The following is a 19,765-nucleotide window of genomic DNA, read 5'->3' as shown; positions in this document are numbered from 1 at the left end:
CCTTATATTTTTTAACTACGTACAGTGGACTTGCCATTCGTTTAATCACAGTAATTTAAAAAAAAAAATAAAAAGCACGAAGTTTTAGATGGCTTTTTCAAGTATCTTTTTCTTGATGTCATCAGCGAGAAAGTTCAGAACTGACTGCAGAGCTTGGTATCTCATATTCTTCCTTTAACAGCTCCGTCAAGCCCTCTGATATCTTTTCGAAAGCTTACTTCTGAGAGAATGATATTTCTTTGCTGTCAGAATATATAAATTCGATATCTTGCAAGCGCATACAGAAATAATCACCACAATAATTATACAGCAAGATCAGCAAATAAAATAACATCTTAGCTAGTGTTATTTGAATTTGCTCGCATTCATATCTATTACGTAGTATGGATATTTTTTCGTTCGTATTCATTGTAATTAGCACCAATAAAAATGCTGCAGATTCTTTCAATAGTTTTTTCGCTTCAGCTAACTTTTAATTGAGATGGTCCAATATTTAGATTTGGTCTGACCGTTCAACCTCATGTATGACAGAAGTGAGGAAATAAAGTAATCGACTTTAAGTGGAATCACATATATACATGAACTATTATATATAATAAAATTTACCTTCAGTAATAGCTTGACATATTCTAAATGCATCACCACTGGTAGTTGGAGGACAAGAACATACAGGAACGTGATTTGAGACTCTGCAGATTGCACCAACGCCGCACGTGCCGGGGCAAGGATCTTGACATTTATTTCGTATGCAAGCCTGCGACATGGGACAGTCACTGTTAATAGAACACTCTGGTCTGCATGCTTCGTAAGGGTTGCCTCTGTACTCTGGTCTGCATTCGCATATAGCTGTGTTATAATTTTCTCTACAATACGCATTGACGCCACATGGTGATGGGTTACACGGTGTTAACGGTGCTAGTGGTTTTTCCGGATCCGCTGAAATGTAAAAGAACACGCAAATTAGCAGTTATAATTTACATGATATGTAGATATTAATATGCAAAGCATCTGATATAAAAAAATTAGTATATTTGCAAAATTGTTAAATAATAATTGAAGCTCAAAAGCAGAGGAATATTCAATGCTAGCAGTTTTATCATATAGTTTTAGTTGAGCAGGAAGTAAAAAAAATAATCACTATAGTTGTTTTAAAAGCGGGGAATGATATGCGCAATAAGGGTAAATAAAAGCGCAAAGGGGCGGATTAACGTTTATCGTAGGTACGCAGTATTGTACTGTAAACAGATTACGTAAAAACGCCAAATTAACGTAATAGAGTAATGTTGTGGCAGGGATGTAAGCGATACTTCATTTGAGGCATTATTATTTGAATGTTCAAAACCAAGCACCCTATGAAAACTTCGTATATTGTTCTAAGCTTTGTGATTGGCAATTATGATTCATTTGTAAAATCTTACATGGTACAATTGCACATATTGTAAATGGATCTCCTGTATATCCTTGGGAACATGAACATCGTGGCTGATGTAAGGTAACATCGCATAATGCATTGGCTCCGCATAAGCCTACACAAGGGTCGCCACATTTCAAATTGATACATGCTTGATGGGTAGGGCACTCGTCATTAACAACGCACTCGGGTCTACAATTTGGTGGGAGCCCCAGGTAGGGCGGTACACAGGAGCATGAGTATGTATTGGCAGTAGTTGGTGTGCACTGAGAATTTGGTCCACAGGGCGACGGGTTACAAGGGTCCGTTGGTTCAGGAATATATGAAGGCTCTGTTTTCAAAGAAGCTTATTATTAGTTTTTCTCATTCAATAGATCACGATACACAGATTTACCCTGATAAAACTCACTTATAGGTGTACAATAAACGAACGGGTCTCCAGTGTACTTTTCTGGACAGCTGCAGATGGGATTGTGATTGCGCACGGTACATAGAGCGTCTTGACCACAAGTATTTGTGCACGGGTTTTGACATCTCTGATTCATACATGCTCTATTTTGTTCACAGTCAGAGCTGACCGAACACTCGGGTCTGCAGTTGGGTGGCACTCCGATATATTCAGGAAGGCATGAACACGAAGCTTGGTTGGATAGTTCACGGCAAACACTGTTTGGCCCGCAGGGCGATGGATTGCAAGGATTCACTTCTGGTGTTTCTGCGAGAAATTTAATGGAAAAGGAGTTACGATTGCTCAAATATGTACTTGGTAGACGATGCAATGGTTGTATGGTACGTAGTCTTACTTTGGACGATCCGACAGAAACTGAAGGGATCTCCTTCATAATTTGGTAAACAGTTGCACATGGGTACATGATTTATAGCGTTGCATTCGGCATTTTGACCACAAACGCCAGGGCAAGGATCTACACACTTGTTACGAATACAAGCTTTGTTGTAGAGACAATCGGAGTTCAACACGCATTCTGGTCGGCACATATAATAAGGGTCTCCGTGATATTCGGGCAAACAAGTGCATGAACCATTATCACATCTGGCATTCGATCCACAGGGAGATGGGTTGCATGGATCCGTCAGTACTGGTTTTATTGCTACAGTAATTATATAAGTCAAACATATTAGATCAGTCTGTAAAAAATTATTGATCAGCCTGTAACAGATAGCTAAAAATGGTAAGGCTTACGTGGTGTAAGATTGCATCTATTGAAGGGATCTCCTGTAAAGCCTTCTGGACATGTACACATTGGGGTGTGATAAATTACGTTACACTGTGCTCCTAGTCCGCAAGATCCTGGGCATGGGTCTTTACATTTTTCTCTTATACAAGCTCTGTTGCTTGGACAATCTTCATTAATTATACATTCAGGGCGGCAATTAGGAGGTGAACCTATATAGTTTTGTGTACAAGAGCATGATGGACTGTCCCCTATGGCTCTACATATAGCAAATGGACCACACGGTGACGGTAGACAGGGATCAACTCGTGGGGGCACAGGTAATTCTAAAATATAATAATTTTTTATCAGTATTACATAATATTGTGTTGTAAGCTGATGAACACATATCGTTCATTCCATGTAAAATAGATAATGGATTGCTCTGAGGCTTTTAAATTCATTTGTTCTTGTGCAGAATTAAGAGTAAGTGTTGACAGCATCAACCAGAGATTATTTCAAAGCTTACAAAGTTCCAATGAAATATCGAAAACTGATTGAGAAAAAAAATATTTTTCTTTGGTGTAAAGAAAACGCATAATGTAACAATCTCAGTCAATTTGATTGAGACATTTCTGTGTTGAAGTTAACTCATACAGATTAGAATCAAATGAAATAATTCATGGTTAATCCTTTTAATATCTGTTAAAATTGAGCACAATGGCAAAAAAAACGAAAAGAGTCAGGAGAGAAAGAAGTTGCTCGTTTTTCATTGAATTTGAACCAGAATATCAGTATATACACTTACGAATTTCAAAACATCTTATAAACGGATCGCCAGTATGACCAGTATTGCAACTGCAAATTGGACTGTGGTTTATAGTTTCGCATCTTGCATTAGTACCACAAATGCCTGGGCATGGATCGACGCATTTCAAATTCATGCAGGCACGGTTAGACGGGCATTCAGAGTTTACCCTACATTCCGGTTTACAGGATGGTGGACTGCCGAAATAGTTTGGTTGGCATGTACATTCGACTTTTTGATTCACAGCACGACATTGACTGTTCGGTCCACAAGGTGAGGGTTTGCAAGGATCCGTAGGAGTGGGTTGATCAAGTTCTGGGTAAGAAAAAAATTCAATCAATTGATTTCTCCAATAGCAATTTCAAACAGTTGAAAAAAGTGCTTCCGGAATATAACTTACTTATCACACTACAATAAAGGAATGGATCGCCACTGTAGCCTGTGTGGCAAGAACATGATGGTGAGTGATTGATTACTTGGCAATGAGCATTTACTCCACAGGTTCCTGGGCATGGATTCTGACATTTAGATCGGATGCAAGCTTTGTCTGCTGCGCAATCCGAATTAATTACACATTCTGGTCGACAGCCTTCATATGGATTTCCAATATATTCTGGCAAACATGCGCAAGAGCCTGCACCATTCAATTTACGGCATAGGGCATTTGAACCACATGGTGATGGTGAGCACACGTCAATTTCAATTGGTTCTTGAACTGTAAAAAAACGTTTCGTAAAACACAAAAATTAATTTACTATGTCGATTCATGCAGGGCACATGAGATTTTTTGATTTGGATGGCATTTCTTCGTAGCTTTTCTACATTTGAATGTTATACCATACAAAATTATAATTTTACGCCTAGGAACATAAGTATTTCACGATATTAAGACCCCACATTCTATTCTCAGACTTTCGTTTTCTCGAAAAAAAAGGTCATCAATAGCAATATACAGTATAGGATGAGAAGATATCACGACATAATTTCAAAGGATATCAAAAATCGATAAACCAACGCTTGTTCTACCTCGTGTTCATTTCTGTACAAGCTGAAAGCTTCAACAAAGTTTTAATTAAAATTGGCAATTTCACAGCCAGTAATCCAATTTACGGTATCGTTTTTTTTTTGAAGAAGATTTCAAGGTAGAAAGTATGTACAGTACTACCTCAAACAAGCTGTCGAGGCTTGAAAATTTCGAATAATTATATATACTTTGGTATGAAGACACTGCGACAGAAGTGTTGTGAAAATTTAGGGACTTCATGTATGGACCTGTATGAATTTTCGTGGAATCATATAGAAAGTGGAGTATGGAATCATAATGATGTGATAAAGTATGTTTTGCTTACTCTGGTGCGGAGTACATTGTGCAAATGGATTTCCAGTAAATCCGATAGCACAGATACACATAGGGGTATGGCTAATTGTTCGACATTCAGTGTTTATGCCACATGAACCAGGACAAGGGTCCTTACATTTTTGATTAATACATGCTAAGTGACTAGAACAATCAGTGTTGCTGATACACTCTGGTTTACAATTAGGCGGAACCCCGATGAATTCGCTCAGACACAAACACGATGGCTTGCCATTTCTGATTGAACATTCGGCATTGGGGCCACACGGAGATGGCTGACAAGGGTCTTTCTGTATACCAGGTTCTCTTACTGAAAGCAAACAATTCATAATTGCATATGATGGAAATATTCTATGGTAATTATATTGTAAATAAATAAAAACATAACATTCGCTCTCACCTGCTGGATAGCATCGTACGAATGGATCTCCGGTAAGTTGTGAAGGACAACTGCATACAGGATTATGGTTAACAACAACACATTGAGCCGACAAACCACATGTACCAGGACATGGGTTTATACATTTCTGATTATTACACGCTCTGTTTTGAGCACAGTCGGAACTAATTACACATTCTGGCTTGCAAGTAGGTGGTGATCCTATAACACCAGGAATACAAGAGCAAACAGCCTGTCCATTTACTACCCGACAGTGACTGTTCGGCCCACAAGGTGACGGCTGACAGGGATTCGATGGAATTGGATCTGCAATAAAGACAATTTTTATATCATCCTTTTTCCGAATCGATAAAAGGCTATTGTCACTATCAGCAATAATTTATTAATGTTGATTCATATCAGAAACTGACCTTGCTTGGGTGAACATAAAATAAACGCATTTCCACTCATGTTACGAGGACAGCTACACATGGGCAAATGATTAACAACAAAACATTCGGCATTGGAACCGCAAGTACCGAGACACGGATCTTTGCATTTGTTGCGTATACATGCTTTCTCACGAGAACAATCCGAGTTTAATACACATTCTGGACGACAACCTTGATAAGGATCGCCATAGAATTCAGGCAAACATGAGCATTCGCCTCTGCTGCACTGTGCATTTGAACCACATGGTGATGGATTACAAGGATCGATGGGCTTGTCTAACAAAAAAACATGAATAAAATGTAGAAAGTTAGGAATGTCAAATCCCTAATTATATGAGTATAGACTGTTGACCACTGACTTCAGGTTGGTTCTGAGATCTGATCAAACTAAAAGGTATATAATAACTAATTTCAGTACTCAATATGCATTATCGACTCCTTACCTACTGCTGGCGGTTTCGGGCTGCAGCTGCTGAAAGGATCACCACTATAACCCTCGAAACATGTGCAAACTGGGATATGATTAACAATGGTGCAGCGAGCACCAAGACCACAAGATCCTGGACAAGGGTCTCTGCATTTTTCTCTTATGCAAGCCCTATTGCTAGTGCAATCAGAATTGATGGAACATTCTGGACGACAATTGGGAGGCACTCCAATGTAATTGTACATGCAAGTACACAGTGGATTATCGCCAATAGCCTGACAAACAGCATTGGGTCCACATGGAGATGGAACGCATGGATTCTTTGGATATTCCTCATTTGGTGGCAATTCTATTCAGAGGACAAAAATAAAAGATATATGTCAATGATAAAATCAATAAAACCTTCGATTGTCTGAATTATATAAACACTTACCCTGAACCGTGTAGCAATAGCTGAATGGATCACCAGTTGAACCAATTCTGCAACTACATACGGGACTGTGATTCAAGACCCTGCATTCTGCATTGCTCCCGCAAGTACCAGGGCATGGATCTTGGCATTTTTTATTGATGCAAGCGAGGTTCAACTGACACTCAGAACTAACAACACACTCAGGTCGACAATTGGGAGGATTTCCAATAAATAATGGTAAGCACGCACACCTAACTTGCCCATTATTGTCCTGACATTGACTGTTCGGTCCACATGGTGAAGGATTGCATGGATTGCGTTCAACTGGTGGCTCTGTTTGCAAAAATGTATGACATGTCAATTAAAGGTTTAAGTGAATCTGCTAAGTGAGTTGAGCTTTTTTGTGTATTGTATCTGATGGTTTCAAAAATTGACAACACTCGATTCATAATGCTAGTGGGTGACTTCACTTGTGGGCTTACAATTAGATTCAAACATACATGCTTTAGCTTAATTGAACAGAAAGAATTTTGAAGTGCACCATAAGTGTATTAGTGTAAAATTGTGAGTAAACTGCATGTGGTTTCAGAATGGTTTAGTTTTTGATTACCAATATTCTTTAACTCTAGAAAATCATATATTAACATTATCATTATGCAAAAACCATTTACCTGTTTCAGGTGGTATTGCGTTACAATAGCTGAATGGATTTCCAGTATATCCTGGGATACATGTACATGATGGTAAATGAGCCACAACTTGGCATTGTGCATTTCTACCACAAGTTCCTGGACATGGGTCTTGACACTTGGATCTAATACATGCATGGCTAGCACTACAATCTGAATTGATTGTACACTCAGGTCGACAACCCTCGTATGGATTTCCAATGTATTCTGATATACATACACAAGAACCAGCTCCGTTTTGTTCCTTGCACACTGCATTTGTACCGCAAGGTGATGGTATACATGGATTTTCTTGGACAGCAGGTTCGTCTAAGTGGAAAAAGCATACAGTTCGTATGTAATTATGAAAATTAAACTAAACCTCGGTAGAAAGATCTTGAATTTAGCTTACTTTGTTTTGCGATGCATTGGGTGAATGGGTCACCTGTGTATCCGACAGTACATATACATATTGGCGTGTGACTAACCACACGACATTCTGCATTAGCACCACAGGATCCTGGACATGGGTCTTCACATTTCTGGTAAATGCAGGCTAAATTATTTGAGCAATCATTATTGCTAATGCATTCTGGTCTACAGTTAGGAGGAGTCCCAATAAAGTTTGAAAGACAGGTGCATGATGGCGCATTGTTGTTAACTTGACATAACGAGTTAGGGCCACAAGGAGATGGCTGACATGGATTTTTTGGCTCATCAACTCTTTCCGCTGAAAAAAAAGAAGATTATTGGTTCAATTGGCTGCTCAGTGAGTCTGAATTAGATTAGAATGTAAAATTTAGTACATACTGATTGGTATGCATCTTATAAACGGATCTCCAGTAAACGTCTGTGGACAACTACAAATCGGATTGTGATAAACGACTTGACAACGAGCTGATACTCCACATGTTCCGGGGCAAGGGTCTTTGCACTTTTGGTTAATGCAGGCTTCATTCTGAGCACATTCAGAATTGATCACACATTCTGGTCGACATGATGGTGGATTTCCAATGAATCCCGTTATGCAAGTGCATACAGCTTGGTTATTAATTTCTTGACATCGACTATTCGGACCACATGGCGATGGATTGCAAGGATTAATCACGACTGGTTCTGCAATGACAAACGTTGACAATAGGAAATAAGAAATTTCGTGTTAAATAACATGCATACCTTCAGCTGGTGAACAGAAATTGAACGCATTTCCAGTTGTTCCACTGGGGCAACTACACATTGGGACATGACTGATGACTGTGCATTCTGCATTTTGACCACACACACCGGGACAAGGGTCAGCACATTTGTTACGTATACATGCTTTATCCGAGGTACACTCTGTATTTTGTATACATTCGGGACGACACCCGAAATATGGATCCCCATGGTATTCTGATAAGCAGGTGCACACGCCATTTACGCATTCTGCATTTGGTCCACATGGCGAGAGACTGCACGGGTCTGGTACTTCTGGCTCAGCTATATTTGGATTTTCGGAAATAAAAATAATCACACTACAAATAATACTAGCTTACACCAATAAACGTTGAGAACAAAAAATTCACTTACAGCGCGGTGGTTTAGGGGAACAACTGTTGAATGGATCTCCGGTATATCCTTCCGGGCAAGTGCAAGATGGAATGTGATTAACAACGTGACATTGCGCTCTAATTCCACAGGATCCTGGGCATGGGTCTCTACACTGTTCTTTGATGCAAGCACGATTACTGACGCATTCAGAGTTGATTGTACATTCAGGCCTACAGTTCGGAGGCGATCCAATCGAGTTCTCCATGCACGTGCATGATGGTAAATTACCAACAGCCTGACAGATAGAAAATGGTCCACATGGAGACGGTAGACATGGGTTGTCATTCTTGATAGGTGGTGGGGTTTCATCTGAAATTCATTGATGGTAATGTTAATGATTTCGTAATTGATGCGCAAAATATAATCAATCTCTTTGATACTTACCAGGAATATTGAAGCATTTTACAAACGGATCGCCGGTGAATCTTTGAAGACAACTGCAAATAGGGCTATGATTGATAGTATCACATTTTGCATTTATGCCGCAAATGCCTGGACATGGATCCGCACACTTTTGATTGATGCAGGCACGGTTTGTTGGGCATTCCGCGCTAATTACACATTCTGGTCTACACGATGGTGGACTTCCCATGTAATTTGGTAAGCACGAACAGATTCCCTGGCCATTAACTTCACGACATTTACTATTTGGTCCACAAGGTGAAGGGTTACATGGGTCAGCAACAGGTACTTCATCTACACAGTTTAATTCAAGTATTTATAACTGTTCAATAATGATCAATGATATGTGTGAATACAGCAACTGTATTTTCAAAACTTGCCTTCTTTAATTATATTGCAGTACCGGAATGGATCACCGGTATATCCAGTTTGACATGTGCACGATGGTAAATGACTAACGACATGACATACAGCGTTTTGACCACACGTTCCTGGGCATGGATTTTGACATTTTGAACTGATACAAGCTCTGTCAGATGTACAGTCGGAGTTGATTACACATTCTGGGCGACAACCCTCATAGGGGTTTCCAATATAATCTAGCAAACATGTGCAAGACCCAACTCCATTCAATTCTCGGCACACAGAATTAGATCCACATGGTGATGGTATACAAGGTGTTGGCTTTTCTTCCGGTAATTTTTCAGCTGCAAAGCACAAGAATGAAAACATACTCGGACATCGTAAACTGACAAATACTTACTTTGCTTTGGAATACACTGTGTGAATGGGTCCCCGATGAAACCAGCTGCGCAAACACACATTGGAGTGTGACTTATTACTCTACAGTCAGTATTTGCGGCGCACGACCCTGGACAAGGATCTCTGCACTTTTGGTTAATACAGGCCAAGTTGGAGGAACATTCGCTGTTACTAACACATTCAGGTCTACATTGTGGTGGTGATCCGGTGAATTCAGGGAAGCAAGAGCATGAAGGCGAATCGTCCACTACTCGACATTGAGCATTTGGACCACACGGTGATGGTTGACAAGGATTAGAAGTATCCGGTGGTTTTTCTGTTGGATTTCAAGTGCAGTATATTATAGTTTGATCAAATGACAAGCTAATCAGATGCAGAAAGTATAAATTTTCGCAACTCACCAATTAGAGTGCATCTAACGAATGGATCTCCGGTAAGATCTGCCGGACAGCTACATATGGGATTGTGATTTACAACATTACAAATAGCTCTGAGCCCGCATGTCCCTGGGCAAGGATCTATACACTTTTGATTACTGCATGCTTTGTTTGGCGCACAGTCAGAGCTAATTGTACATTCTGGTCTGCAGCTTGGTGGACTGCCCATGTAACCAACAATACAAGAACAAACTGCTTGTTCATTGATACGACGACATTGACTGTTTGAACCGCATGGCGAGGGATTGCAAGGATCCGACGGTAATGGCACTATTTAAAATCATGAGTACATACATTAATGATCAGTGAAAAAGTCGCTTAACAATATTATATATGTACACTAAAACCAAAACGAACTGTTATAATATTACTGTGACTTGTACTGAATGATTGTAATCTCTACCTTGCACTGTGTAACAAGCAACAAACGCGTTGCCAGATGTACCGGATGGACAAGTACAAATTGGGATATGATCTACGACACTGCATAAAGCATTGTTTCCACATGTTCCTATGCAAGGATCCTTGCATTTGCTTTGAATACATGCTTGTTTAAATGAACAATCTTGATTCAATACACATTCTGGTCGACATCCTATGAATGGGTCCCCTTGGAAGTTCGACAAGCATGTACATATACCATTGAGACATTGTGTATTTGCTCCACACAAGTAACACGGATCAGTAGGTTCTGGTTCTTGGGCTAAAATATAAGTTACATTGCAATGCGATGATATACTTGATAATAATAATATTATTATTAACAGAACATAGTGCAAAATATAGGAGACACTTATTTGATTCAATACTACAGAATATGGCTTACGTGATTCCAATTTTGGAGTACACCTGGTAAACGGATCGCCGGTGTAACCTTCAAGGCAATGACACATAGGTGTATGACCAACCACTTTACAATCTGCTCCTATTCCGCAAGATCCTGGACAAGGATCTCTGCATTTTGATTGTAGACATGCCTGATTACTGGGACAGTCGGGGTTGATCGTACACTCTGGTCTACAATTGGGCGGTGTTCCTATGAAACTGGCTACGCAAGCACAAGAAGCTTGTCCATTAATGTCACGGCATTCAGAGTTTTGTCCACATGGCGAAGGAAGACAAGGATTGACGTATGTGTTTATTTCATCTGGTGGCGCAACTGTGAATCCGAATTGTTTTTTGATTACTATTATTACACCATCGATTATCAGATTGTGTATATTTCAGATTTATTGAAGAGTTTGGAAATTTTTTTATGCTCTTGATATCACACTTACTCGGTACTCTGAAACATGTAACAAATGGATCTCCTGTGTAACCCTGCTGGCAACTACAAATTGGACTATGGTTTATGGTTTCGCATCTTGAATTCGAGCCACATCTTCCAGGACATGGGTCAACGCATTTTTTGTTAATGCATGCTCGGTTTGATGGGCATTCAGAACTAACAACACATTCTGGGCGACATGCTGGAGGAGTTCCAACATATTCGGGAAGACATGAGCAGACAGCTTGTTCATTTATTATTCGACATTGGCTGTTTGGTCCACATTGCGATGGATTACATGGGTCTCTTTCGACAGGTGGATCTGGTCAAAAAAAATTGCCACAGTTGGATTATACGATAAACAAAAGAGTCAAAACTGTGGGTGGAAACGTAAGGGATTCGATTAATTTATTTTCAAGGTGAAAGTAAACGGCTTTTTTAAGGCCACTATTTTAATGTATCTGCAATCGAAGGTGAGGAAATTTCTTCTACAACTAAGGGCTAGTAGAATTTTTAGTATTAGCATCTATCTGACTGAATACTCCGTTCATCTTGTAATTGAGATACTTTTGAACGGTTTGCAAATGTATTAGAAATATAATAATCTGGTAAATGATTATGAATCAAACGTAAACGAGGTCAGTTTAGTTTCCCAGCACCTAAGGACTGTCTCATACCTTTCACAACCATGATGCAATACGTGAAAGGATCACCAGTATATCTTGCGTAACAAGTACACCTGGGCAAGTGGTTAACGACTTGACATTCTGCATTCTGTCCACATGTTCCAGGACAAGGATCTTTGCATTTGAAATTAATGCACGCAGTATTCGACGGACAATCAGAATTGATAACACACTCTGGTCGGCAACCTTCGTACGGATTTCCGACATAATCCGGAAGGCAAGAGCATGAACCGGCTTCATTGAGTTCTTTGCACACAGCATTTGCTCCGCAAGGAGAAGGCTGACAAGGTCGTTCAGGTTGTATTGGCAGTGATGCTGTAAAATGATATCAGCATTAGTTATTGCACGCTTAAGGATTAGGAAATTCTCAGATACTTCAATGCGATTTTTAAAAGTTCATTTCTTGAGAACACTTTGCAGGAACATCAACACAATAATTTTGACACTATTTTTTGAAAATTTCTCTACAAAATCTTCAGAACGTTTTTCGTTGAATCACGCATTTCATAAACTACAAACATATGAAGTATAAATCGTTTGTCAAAAATATTATTTTCACTGATCTGTTTACTACAAATAAGATGGTAAATAATTAAAAATTGACAGGTAGGCTACTCCACATTTACGTTTCACTTAAGAATTCCTCGAAATTGGATTTGTAAAAAGTTTTTCTGCTCTACAAGAAGAAAGAAGATGGTAATTTCGATTTTTCTACTCATTCTTCATCGAGTTAACAATTTTCAAATACTTGCCCAGATAACAACATGCGTCTAAATTTTTTTAGCAAAACGATAGCAATGGTAGCAAAGCATTACTAGTAATATGAAAACAAGGTGTGTCCTCAATTGCCATCAAAATTCAAGCAAAAGCTGTTAACAAAATATCTGCTAAATGCAAGCAATACTTGCTGCGCATCAAAACGACAAACAATTATCGCTGTACATTTCCTGCACGAAAATTGTTCCGCAGTAATTTCGGGTAAAAAGTAACAACAATTAGCAGCACGCGAAGCAGATTTTTTGCACACATACGCTTCGTTATCTGGGTATAGCAATTCAAGTCTTCCCTCTGAAAATCCTTTCTTGAATTCCCTAGAATTCAGATGTTCGCAATTCACAAAACAAGCGCTTCATTGCCAAACACTTTGATGATTACGTAGTTGAAGGTTCAAAGATCATTCGGAACGTTGTCCAGCGAACGTAATGCAATTATAATGGGCCGCCAAAGGTCAGCTCCAAATGATTAAGAAGGTGTTTTGATTGCAATTCGTATAATTAAAAAACTCAGATTATGAAAAAAAATATTTATATGTATAACATGCATGTGTGTAATATGATACTTACGTTCTCGGTAAGTACATTGTGTGAAAGGATCCCCAGTGTAGGAATTCGCACACACGCACATTGGGGTATGACTGAATACGTGACACTCTGCGTTGGATCCACAAGAACCAGGACAAGGATCTTGGCACTTTTGATTGATACAAGCTAACTTGCTAGAGCATTCACTATTGCTACTACATTCTGGTCTACAATTTGGTGGGCTTCCTATAAACTCAGGTAGACACGAGCAAGATGGAGAATCCTTTGTAACCTGGCACAGGGCGTTAGGACCACATGGCGACGGTTGACATGGGTTGATCGGTGGTGGAACTTCATCTACTACAATTGAATTTATATGATTACACAATGAGATACTTCTTTACGTCGCGGACGCTAGGATAAGGAGTCGAATTATTCTTACACATCGGTGTGCATCCGATGAATGGATCGCCTGTGAATCGTGTAGGACAGCTGCAGATTGGATTATGATTTACAACTTGGCACATCGCTTTCAAACCGCATGTGCCTGGACATGGGTCTTTACACTTCTGATTACTGCATGCTTCGTTTTGAAGACAATCGGTGCTAACTATACATTCTGGTCGGCAAGTTGGAGGGCTACCGATGAATCCGCTCACACATGAACAAACAGCTTGTCCGTTTACAACACGGCATTCGCTATTGGGTCCACATGGCGTGGGGTTGCACGGGTTCGTCAGGACAGGTTCTATTGATGAAACGTGTTGTCAGAACAAACTCTTTAAAATTGTACTATTTATGTAACCGAATGGTATAAATCACTACGTACCTTGCAATGGAGCACAGAAGCTGAACGCATTGCCACTTGTATTCTGTGGGCAACTACACATGGGAACATGATTGATAACAGTGCATAGAGCGTTTGCAGCACAAGCGCCAGGGCACGGATCTTTACACTTGTTCCGCATACAAGCTTTTTCACGGGGACAATCTGGATTAAGCACACATTCAGGTCGACAACCAGAATATGGGTTTCCTTGATACTCTAATAAGCATGTACAAACACCATCGTCACATTGAGCATTTGGGCCACAAGGAGATGGATTACATTTGTCTACTGGTACTGGATCAGAAGCTGTAACGTTAGAAATGAGTTTCACTAAAATTGTATGTAGTATAATCTAGATTGAATATCATTTATGGAATGAAATGCTTGTGAATGTGATAGTCTTAGGATACAGTTACATTAAATTTGACGGTAAAAACATTTCATGTACTTTCTGGCATAGTGACCAGAATATTAGATCTCTCATGATGGTGAATTTATATTCTTCGAGTTTAGGATGCTTACGAGTCGGGGGTAGGATATTGCAGGTTGAGAATGGATCCCCGGTGTAACCTTCAGGGCACGTGCACATCGGAGTATGCATTATAGCGACACATTGGGCTCCAAAACCACACGATCCAGGACAAGGGTCTCTACATTTTTCGTTTATACAAGCTTCGTTACTCTGGCACTCGGGATTTATAGTGCACTCGGGTCTACAGTTTGGTGGCTGTCCTATGTAATCATTCAAACAAGTGCAAGCTGGTGTTCCCCCGATATTCCGACATTGTGCGAAGTTGCCACATGGTGACGGAACACACGGATCTGATTCTGTAGGTTTTACCGTTTCAGGAGCTGCGGAATATTATATTCGTGAATAGTTTACATCGTTCACGGGTTGCAATTCAATTGCAAACTTTTGATATTTCCAAAAAGCGAAACAATTAATAGTATCATCAGATTGGTTGATTTTTAGGTACGTACCAATCATATGATTTTATACATTATTTCACATTGTGGATGCATTGAAAGCTTGAAAATAAATTGTGCAATTATTTCTATAGAAAAAATCCCTTACGTGGAATTGGTGTGCATCTGGTGAAAGGATCTCCGCTGTGCCCCGGCAAACAACTACAAATTGGACTGTGATTCACTACCACACAGTTGGTTTTCAGGCCACATGGAGTAGGGCATGGGTTGACACACTTCTGATTTATGCATGCTAGTTGGGACGAACATTCTGAGCTGGAAACGCACTCTGGCCTACAACTTGGCGGGCTGCCAACATATGTAGGAAGACAAGAGCAAATTGCTTGATCATTAAGCTCCTTGCACTGACTGTTAGGTCCACACGGTGATGGGTTGCAAGGATTTCGTTTCTCTGGCTCTTCAGCTAAGTAAGAAATATGTTCATGGAGGTAAAACTCTTGGTAGTAATGTCGGGCAAAAATATAATCGAAAGAAGGAAAATATTAACTTACAAAGTGGGACGGGTGTACAAAATGCAAAAGGATTGCCGGTGAATCCTAAGCGACAGTTGCACGATTGCAAGTGGTTAATAGTTGTACATTCTGCGTTTTGACCACAAGTGCCTGGACATGGATCCTTGCATTTGGATTGAATACATGCTTGATAAGATGGACAGTCAGAATTGATTACACATTCGGGTCTACATCCTTCGTAAGGGTTTCCTTGGTAGTCGGGTAAACAGGAGCAAGATCCAGCACCGTTAGATTCTTTGCAAATTGCGTTTGAGCCGCAAGGTGAAGGTGAACAGGGGGAGTGTGCATCATCAGGAATTGGGTTAGCTAAAACATGGGAAAACAAAATAAAAACTTTATAATATTTAGCAATGTCATAGTTCACTGAATAATTCTCTGAAATTTTCTCTTACATTGAGCTGGGAAACATTGAACAAATGGATCTCCCGTATGGTAATCGAAGCATACGCAATTAGGTGTGTGACTGACAACGTAACATTCCGCATTTGCACCGCACATTCCAGGGCATGGGTCTTTACATTTTTGATTGAAACATGCTTGATGACTGGGGCATTCATTATTGCTAACACATTCGGGTCTGCAATTCGGAGGGGATCCTGTATATTGTAGTAGACAAGAGCATGAAGGTGATTCGTCGACGATTTGGCATTGTGAATAGGGGCCACATGGCGAAGGTTGGCACGGATTTATCGGCACAATTTCGGTCATTTCTGAGGAAAATATTTACGAATGTGATTGAAACTATCTAATCAATGTACAAACACTCCAGGAATATTACTAATTTCTTACGTATGACAGTGCATCGGATAAACGGATCACCAGTGAAATGTTCGGGGCACGAGCAAATTGGGTTGTGATTGATTACTACACATATCGCTTGTCGGCCACATGTTCCAGGACATGGATCTCTACATTTTTGATTTGTACAAGCTTCATTTCTCGCACAGTCAGAACTAACTATGCATTCTGGTCGGCAAGATGGAGGGCTGCCTACGGATTCAGGCGCACAAGAGCATACAGCTTGTCCATTTATCTCACGACAAATGCTGTTAGGGCCACATGGCGATGGATTACATGGTCTTGGGTTAACAGGAGCTACATTTTTAGAAAATAATAAAGATTATTCTTTCGTTGTGATGTGTCTTGGTTTTCACATATGTTTAACTTTCATCATTATATACCTTTTACTGTTTGGCACAAGATCAAAGCATTTCCACTTGTCCCTACTGGGCAACTACACATTGGGGTATGGTTGATGACATTACACAGGGCATTTTGTCCACAGGTACCAGGGCACGGGTCTATACACTTATTGCGCACACATGCTTTGTTGAAGGGACAGTCTGTATTTAGGACACACTCTGGTCGACACCCAGTGTATGGGTCACCCTTGAATTCAGATTCGCAAGTACAAATTCCATCGTTACATTTCGCATTAGGGCCGCATGGTGATGGATTACATTGGTCTATGTCGACGTTTTCTGTAACTGCGTAACATACATTCATATATGAATTCAATATAGAATTACAGGTTTTGTACTCAGTAATATGTGGTAGAAATATTTTTATACTTGGCGAGAAGTGACAACTGCTGAATGAATCCCCGGTGTAGCCTTCGATACAAGTACAGACTGGTATATGATTGAACACAGTACAAATGGCGTTCAATCCACATGACCCTGCACATGGGTCACGGCATTTCTCATTTATACAAGCTCTGTTACTTGAGCAATCAGGGTGAATTGTGCATTCAGGTCTACAATTGGGGGGACTACCACGATATTCAGGCGAACAAGAGCACGATGGTGTTCCACCAACGTTTTGGCATTGCGAGTGTGGTCCACATGGTGAAGGTAAGCATGGGTCTCTATATTCTTCAACGGGCTGAGTTGGAGCTGTAAGTCAAGTTTCACGATTTTCGATTACCTCAACTACTTGACGCTAAACAGTAAAAAATACTATATTGTGTTACAAATGCGAAAGTCGGTAATTTTCGACGAATGTAAAGTTTGCACCGTGAGTCGAAGACAAGTACCGCGTTGTCGCGAATTCAACTGCAGAGTCAGCGGCACGAGCCGAAGGCGAGTGACACAATTGCACGAGTACCCGTGTGAACGCAGGACTCGCCTTCGGCTCACGGTAAGAACTTTACACTGCTTGGAAATCGCATACGCATCGCGCGAAAGGCAGCATAAGCCAAGGCAAGCGCTGCAATCGCACGAGTATAACGCCGATTCGCACGTGTAACATACCCTATTTTTTGCAAAACTTATAAAGGAAAGTTTGATTAGAGAAGCACCGAAGGTGTCACTGAAGTAGAGTAAAATTACGGTTAGGTAATTTACGCTTCATGACACAGGGCATAAAATTGAATTATTCGAAAGTGCTCATGCGCCATAGAAAAGTTCTAATGTGTCAAGTATAGAATTTCAGTTGTGCGCATGCACCATAGTTGCTTTTCCGCAATATCCGGGAATTGGACACTTCACGTACGGTGCACAAGCTTCGAAAATCGAACACAAGTAGGTACTGTAAAAAAATATCTTCCCATATCTAGTAATAGATAGAATGGACAGCTGAACAAATTTTACATTCAACAATTTTTGAATCCAACAAAAGTACACTTCTTTGACGCATAATATTATATTTTATGTAAATTATGACATAGTTATTCTTACGTGGAATTCCGAAACATCGTGTGAATGGATCACCAGTAAATCCATGTTTGCAAATGCATATGGGACTGTGATTTATAACATTACAGATTGTGTTCAATCCGCATGGAGTGGGGCAGGGGTTGGTACATTTTTGGCCGATACACGATAGAGTTGAGGAACAGTCTGAGCTTACGATACATTCCGGTCTACAATTGGGTGGGCTGCCTATATAAGTTGATATACAAGAGCAAACTGCTTGGCCGTTAATTTCCCGACACTGACTGTTAGAACCACAAGGTGAAGGTTCGCACGGGTTGCCAGCATCAGCTACAACTGCTAATAAACAAATTTTGCATTTATTATTTATATTTAAAAATCAACTTTACAGGCATGACTTGTTTCTTACTTGTTTCTATAATTGGGTGGCAGTAACTGAATGGATCGCCAGTATATCTTTCGGAACAAGTACACGTTGGCATATGATTTATGACATGGCATTCAGAATTTTGGCCGCAGGTTCCTGGACACGGATCTTTGCATTTTAGTCCAGTGCAGGCTAAGTTTGATGAGCAATCCGAATTTACGACGCACTCTGGTCTGCATCCTTCGTAAGGATTTCCAATGTATTCTGCCATGCATGTGCAGGAGCCAGCATTTTCTCTTACTCTGCATTCTGCATTTGCTCCGCAAGGGGACGGTGTACAAGGAGTTGGGGATTCATTAAATGGTATATCAACTAAAGAGGAGAGAACTTGATATCAGTAAAAGCTGACATTTACAATCTCGATTACGAATTAGCTGACCAAAGTGTGAAAAAACATCTTACTTTGTTGTACACATTGTGTGAATGGATCCCCTGTGTGTCCAATAGGGCAAACGCACATTGGTGTATGACTGACAACATGGCAGTCGGCATTATATCCGCAAGAGCCAGGGCATGGATCTTGGCACTTTTGATTTATACATGCCTTTTGACTTGGACATTCGCTATTACTGACACATTCTGGCCTGCACTGAGGTGGTGTACCAGCAAATTCTGGTAAGCACGAACAAGATGGTGCATCATTTAGAACTCGGCACTGCGCATTGGGGCCGCAAGGTGATGGCTGACATGGGTCTACATGCACCACTGGTTCCACAGCTTGGAAATGTAAAATATTTTTATAAGTAAGGTCGATAGTTTCGTGTTTTATGCACATGAAACCATACCTTTCGTGATATATGGTAGATTTTGTAATACTTAAAAAAC

General features: G+C 40.2%; 1 protein-coding gene across 8 annotated transcripts in view; it reads right to left on the bottom strand.

Annotated features, from left to right (window-relative positions):
- LOC124406816 overlaps positions 1-19,765 on the bottom strand; it is a 132,877-nt gene that overhangs the window by 11,551 nt on the left and 101,561 nt on the right. For 7 of the 8 annotated variants that reach the window (XM_046882427.1, XM_046882432.1, XM_046882430.1 and 4 more), the window contains 38 exons: positions 19,343-19,657; positions 18,923-19,252; positions 18,538-18,852; positions 17,431-17,754; positions 17,041-17,346; positions 16,649-16,954; positions 16,252-16,569; positions 15,839-16,165; positions 15,436-15,750; positions 14,883-15,212; positions 14,361-14,666; positions 13,974-14,279; positions 13,574-13,891; positions 12,222-12,545; positions 11,555-11,866; positions 11,104-11,436; positions 10,681-10,980; positions 10,242-10,547; positions 9,842-10,156; positions 9,459-9,785; positions 9,061-9,372; positions 8,656-8,985; positions 8,263-8,565; positions 7,897-8,202; positions 7,499-7,816; positions 7,090-7,416; positions 6,440-6,751; positions 6,023-6,355; positions 5,559-5,855; positions 5,149-5,454; positions 4,741-5,058; positions 3,792-4,106; positions 3,392-3,706; positions 2,613-2,930; positions 2,215-2,520; positions 1,821-2,126; positions 1,419-1,742; positions 607-936 (listed from right to left, as the gene is read on the bottom strand). In XM_046882427.1, coding sequence (XP_046738383.1) covers positions 607-936; positions 1,419-1,742; positions 1,821-2,126; positions 2,215-2,520; positions 2,613-2,930; positions 3,392-3,706; positions 3,792-4,106; positions 4,741-5,058; positions 5,149-5,454; positions 5,559-5,855; positions 6,023-6,355; positions 6,440-6,751; positions 7,090-7,416; positions 7,499-7,816; positions 7,897-8,202; positions 8,263-8,565; positions 8,656-8,985; positions 9,061-9,372; positions 9,459-9,785; positions 9,842-10,156; positions 10,242-10,547; positions 10,681-10,980; positions 11,104-11,436; positions 11,555-11,866; positions 12,222-12,545; positions 13,574-13,891; positions 13,974-14,279; positions 14,361-14,666; positions 14,883-15,212; positions 15,436-15,750; positions 15,839-16,165; positions 16,252-16,569; positions 16,649-16,954; positions 17,041-17,346; positions 17,431-17,754; positions 18,538-18,852; positions 18,923-19,252; positions 19,343-19,657 — 12,009 coding nt within the window. The remainder of the gene's footprint in view (positions 1-606; positions 937-1,418; positions 1,743-1,820; positions 2,127-2,214; positions 2,521-2,612; positions 2,931-3,391; positions 3,707-3,791; positions 4,107-4,740; positions 5,059-5,148; positions 5,455-5,558; positions 5,856-6,022; positions 6,356-6,439; positions 6,752-7,089; positions 7,417-7,498; positions 7,817-7,896; positions 8,203-8,262; positions 8,566-8,655; positions 8,986-9,060; positions 9,373-9,458; positions 9,786-9,841; positions 10,157-10,241; positions 10,548-10,680; positions 10,981-11,103; positions 11,437-11,554; positions 11,867-12,221; positions 12,546-13,573; positions 13,892-13,973; positions 14,280-14,360; positions 14,667-14,882; positions 15,213-15,435; positions 15,751-15,838; positions 16,166-16,251; positions 16,570-16,648; positions 16,955-17,040; positions 17,347-17,430; positions 17,755-18,537; positions 18,853-18,922; positions 19,253-19,342; positions 19,658-19,765) is intronic. The other variant, XM_046882429.1, reaches the window with a different exon arrangement.

The sequence above is a fragment of the Diprion similis genome, chromosome 6, assembly GCF_021155765.1.
Source record: "Diprion similis isolate iyDipSimi1 chromosome 6, iyDipSimi1.1, whole genome shotgun sequence".
Lineage (NCBI taxonomy): Eukaryota > Metazoa > Arthropoda > Insecta > Hymenoptera > Diprionidae > Diprion > Diprion similis.
The sequence above is the reverse complement of the archived record's forward strand: the minus strand, read 5'-3'. Positions and strand labels throughout refer to the sequence as shown.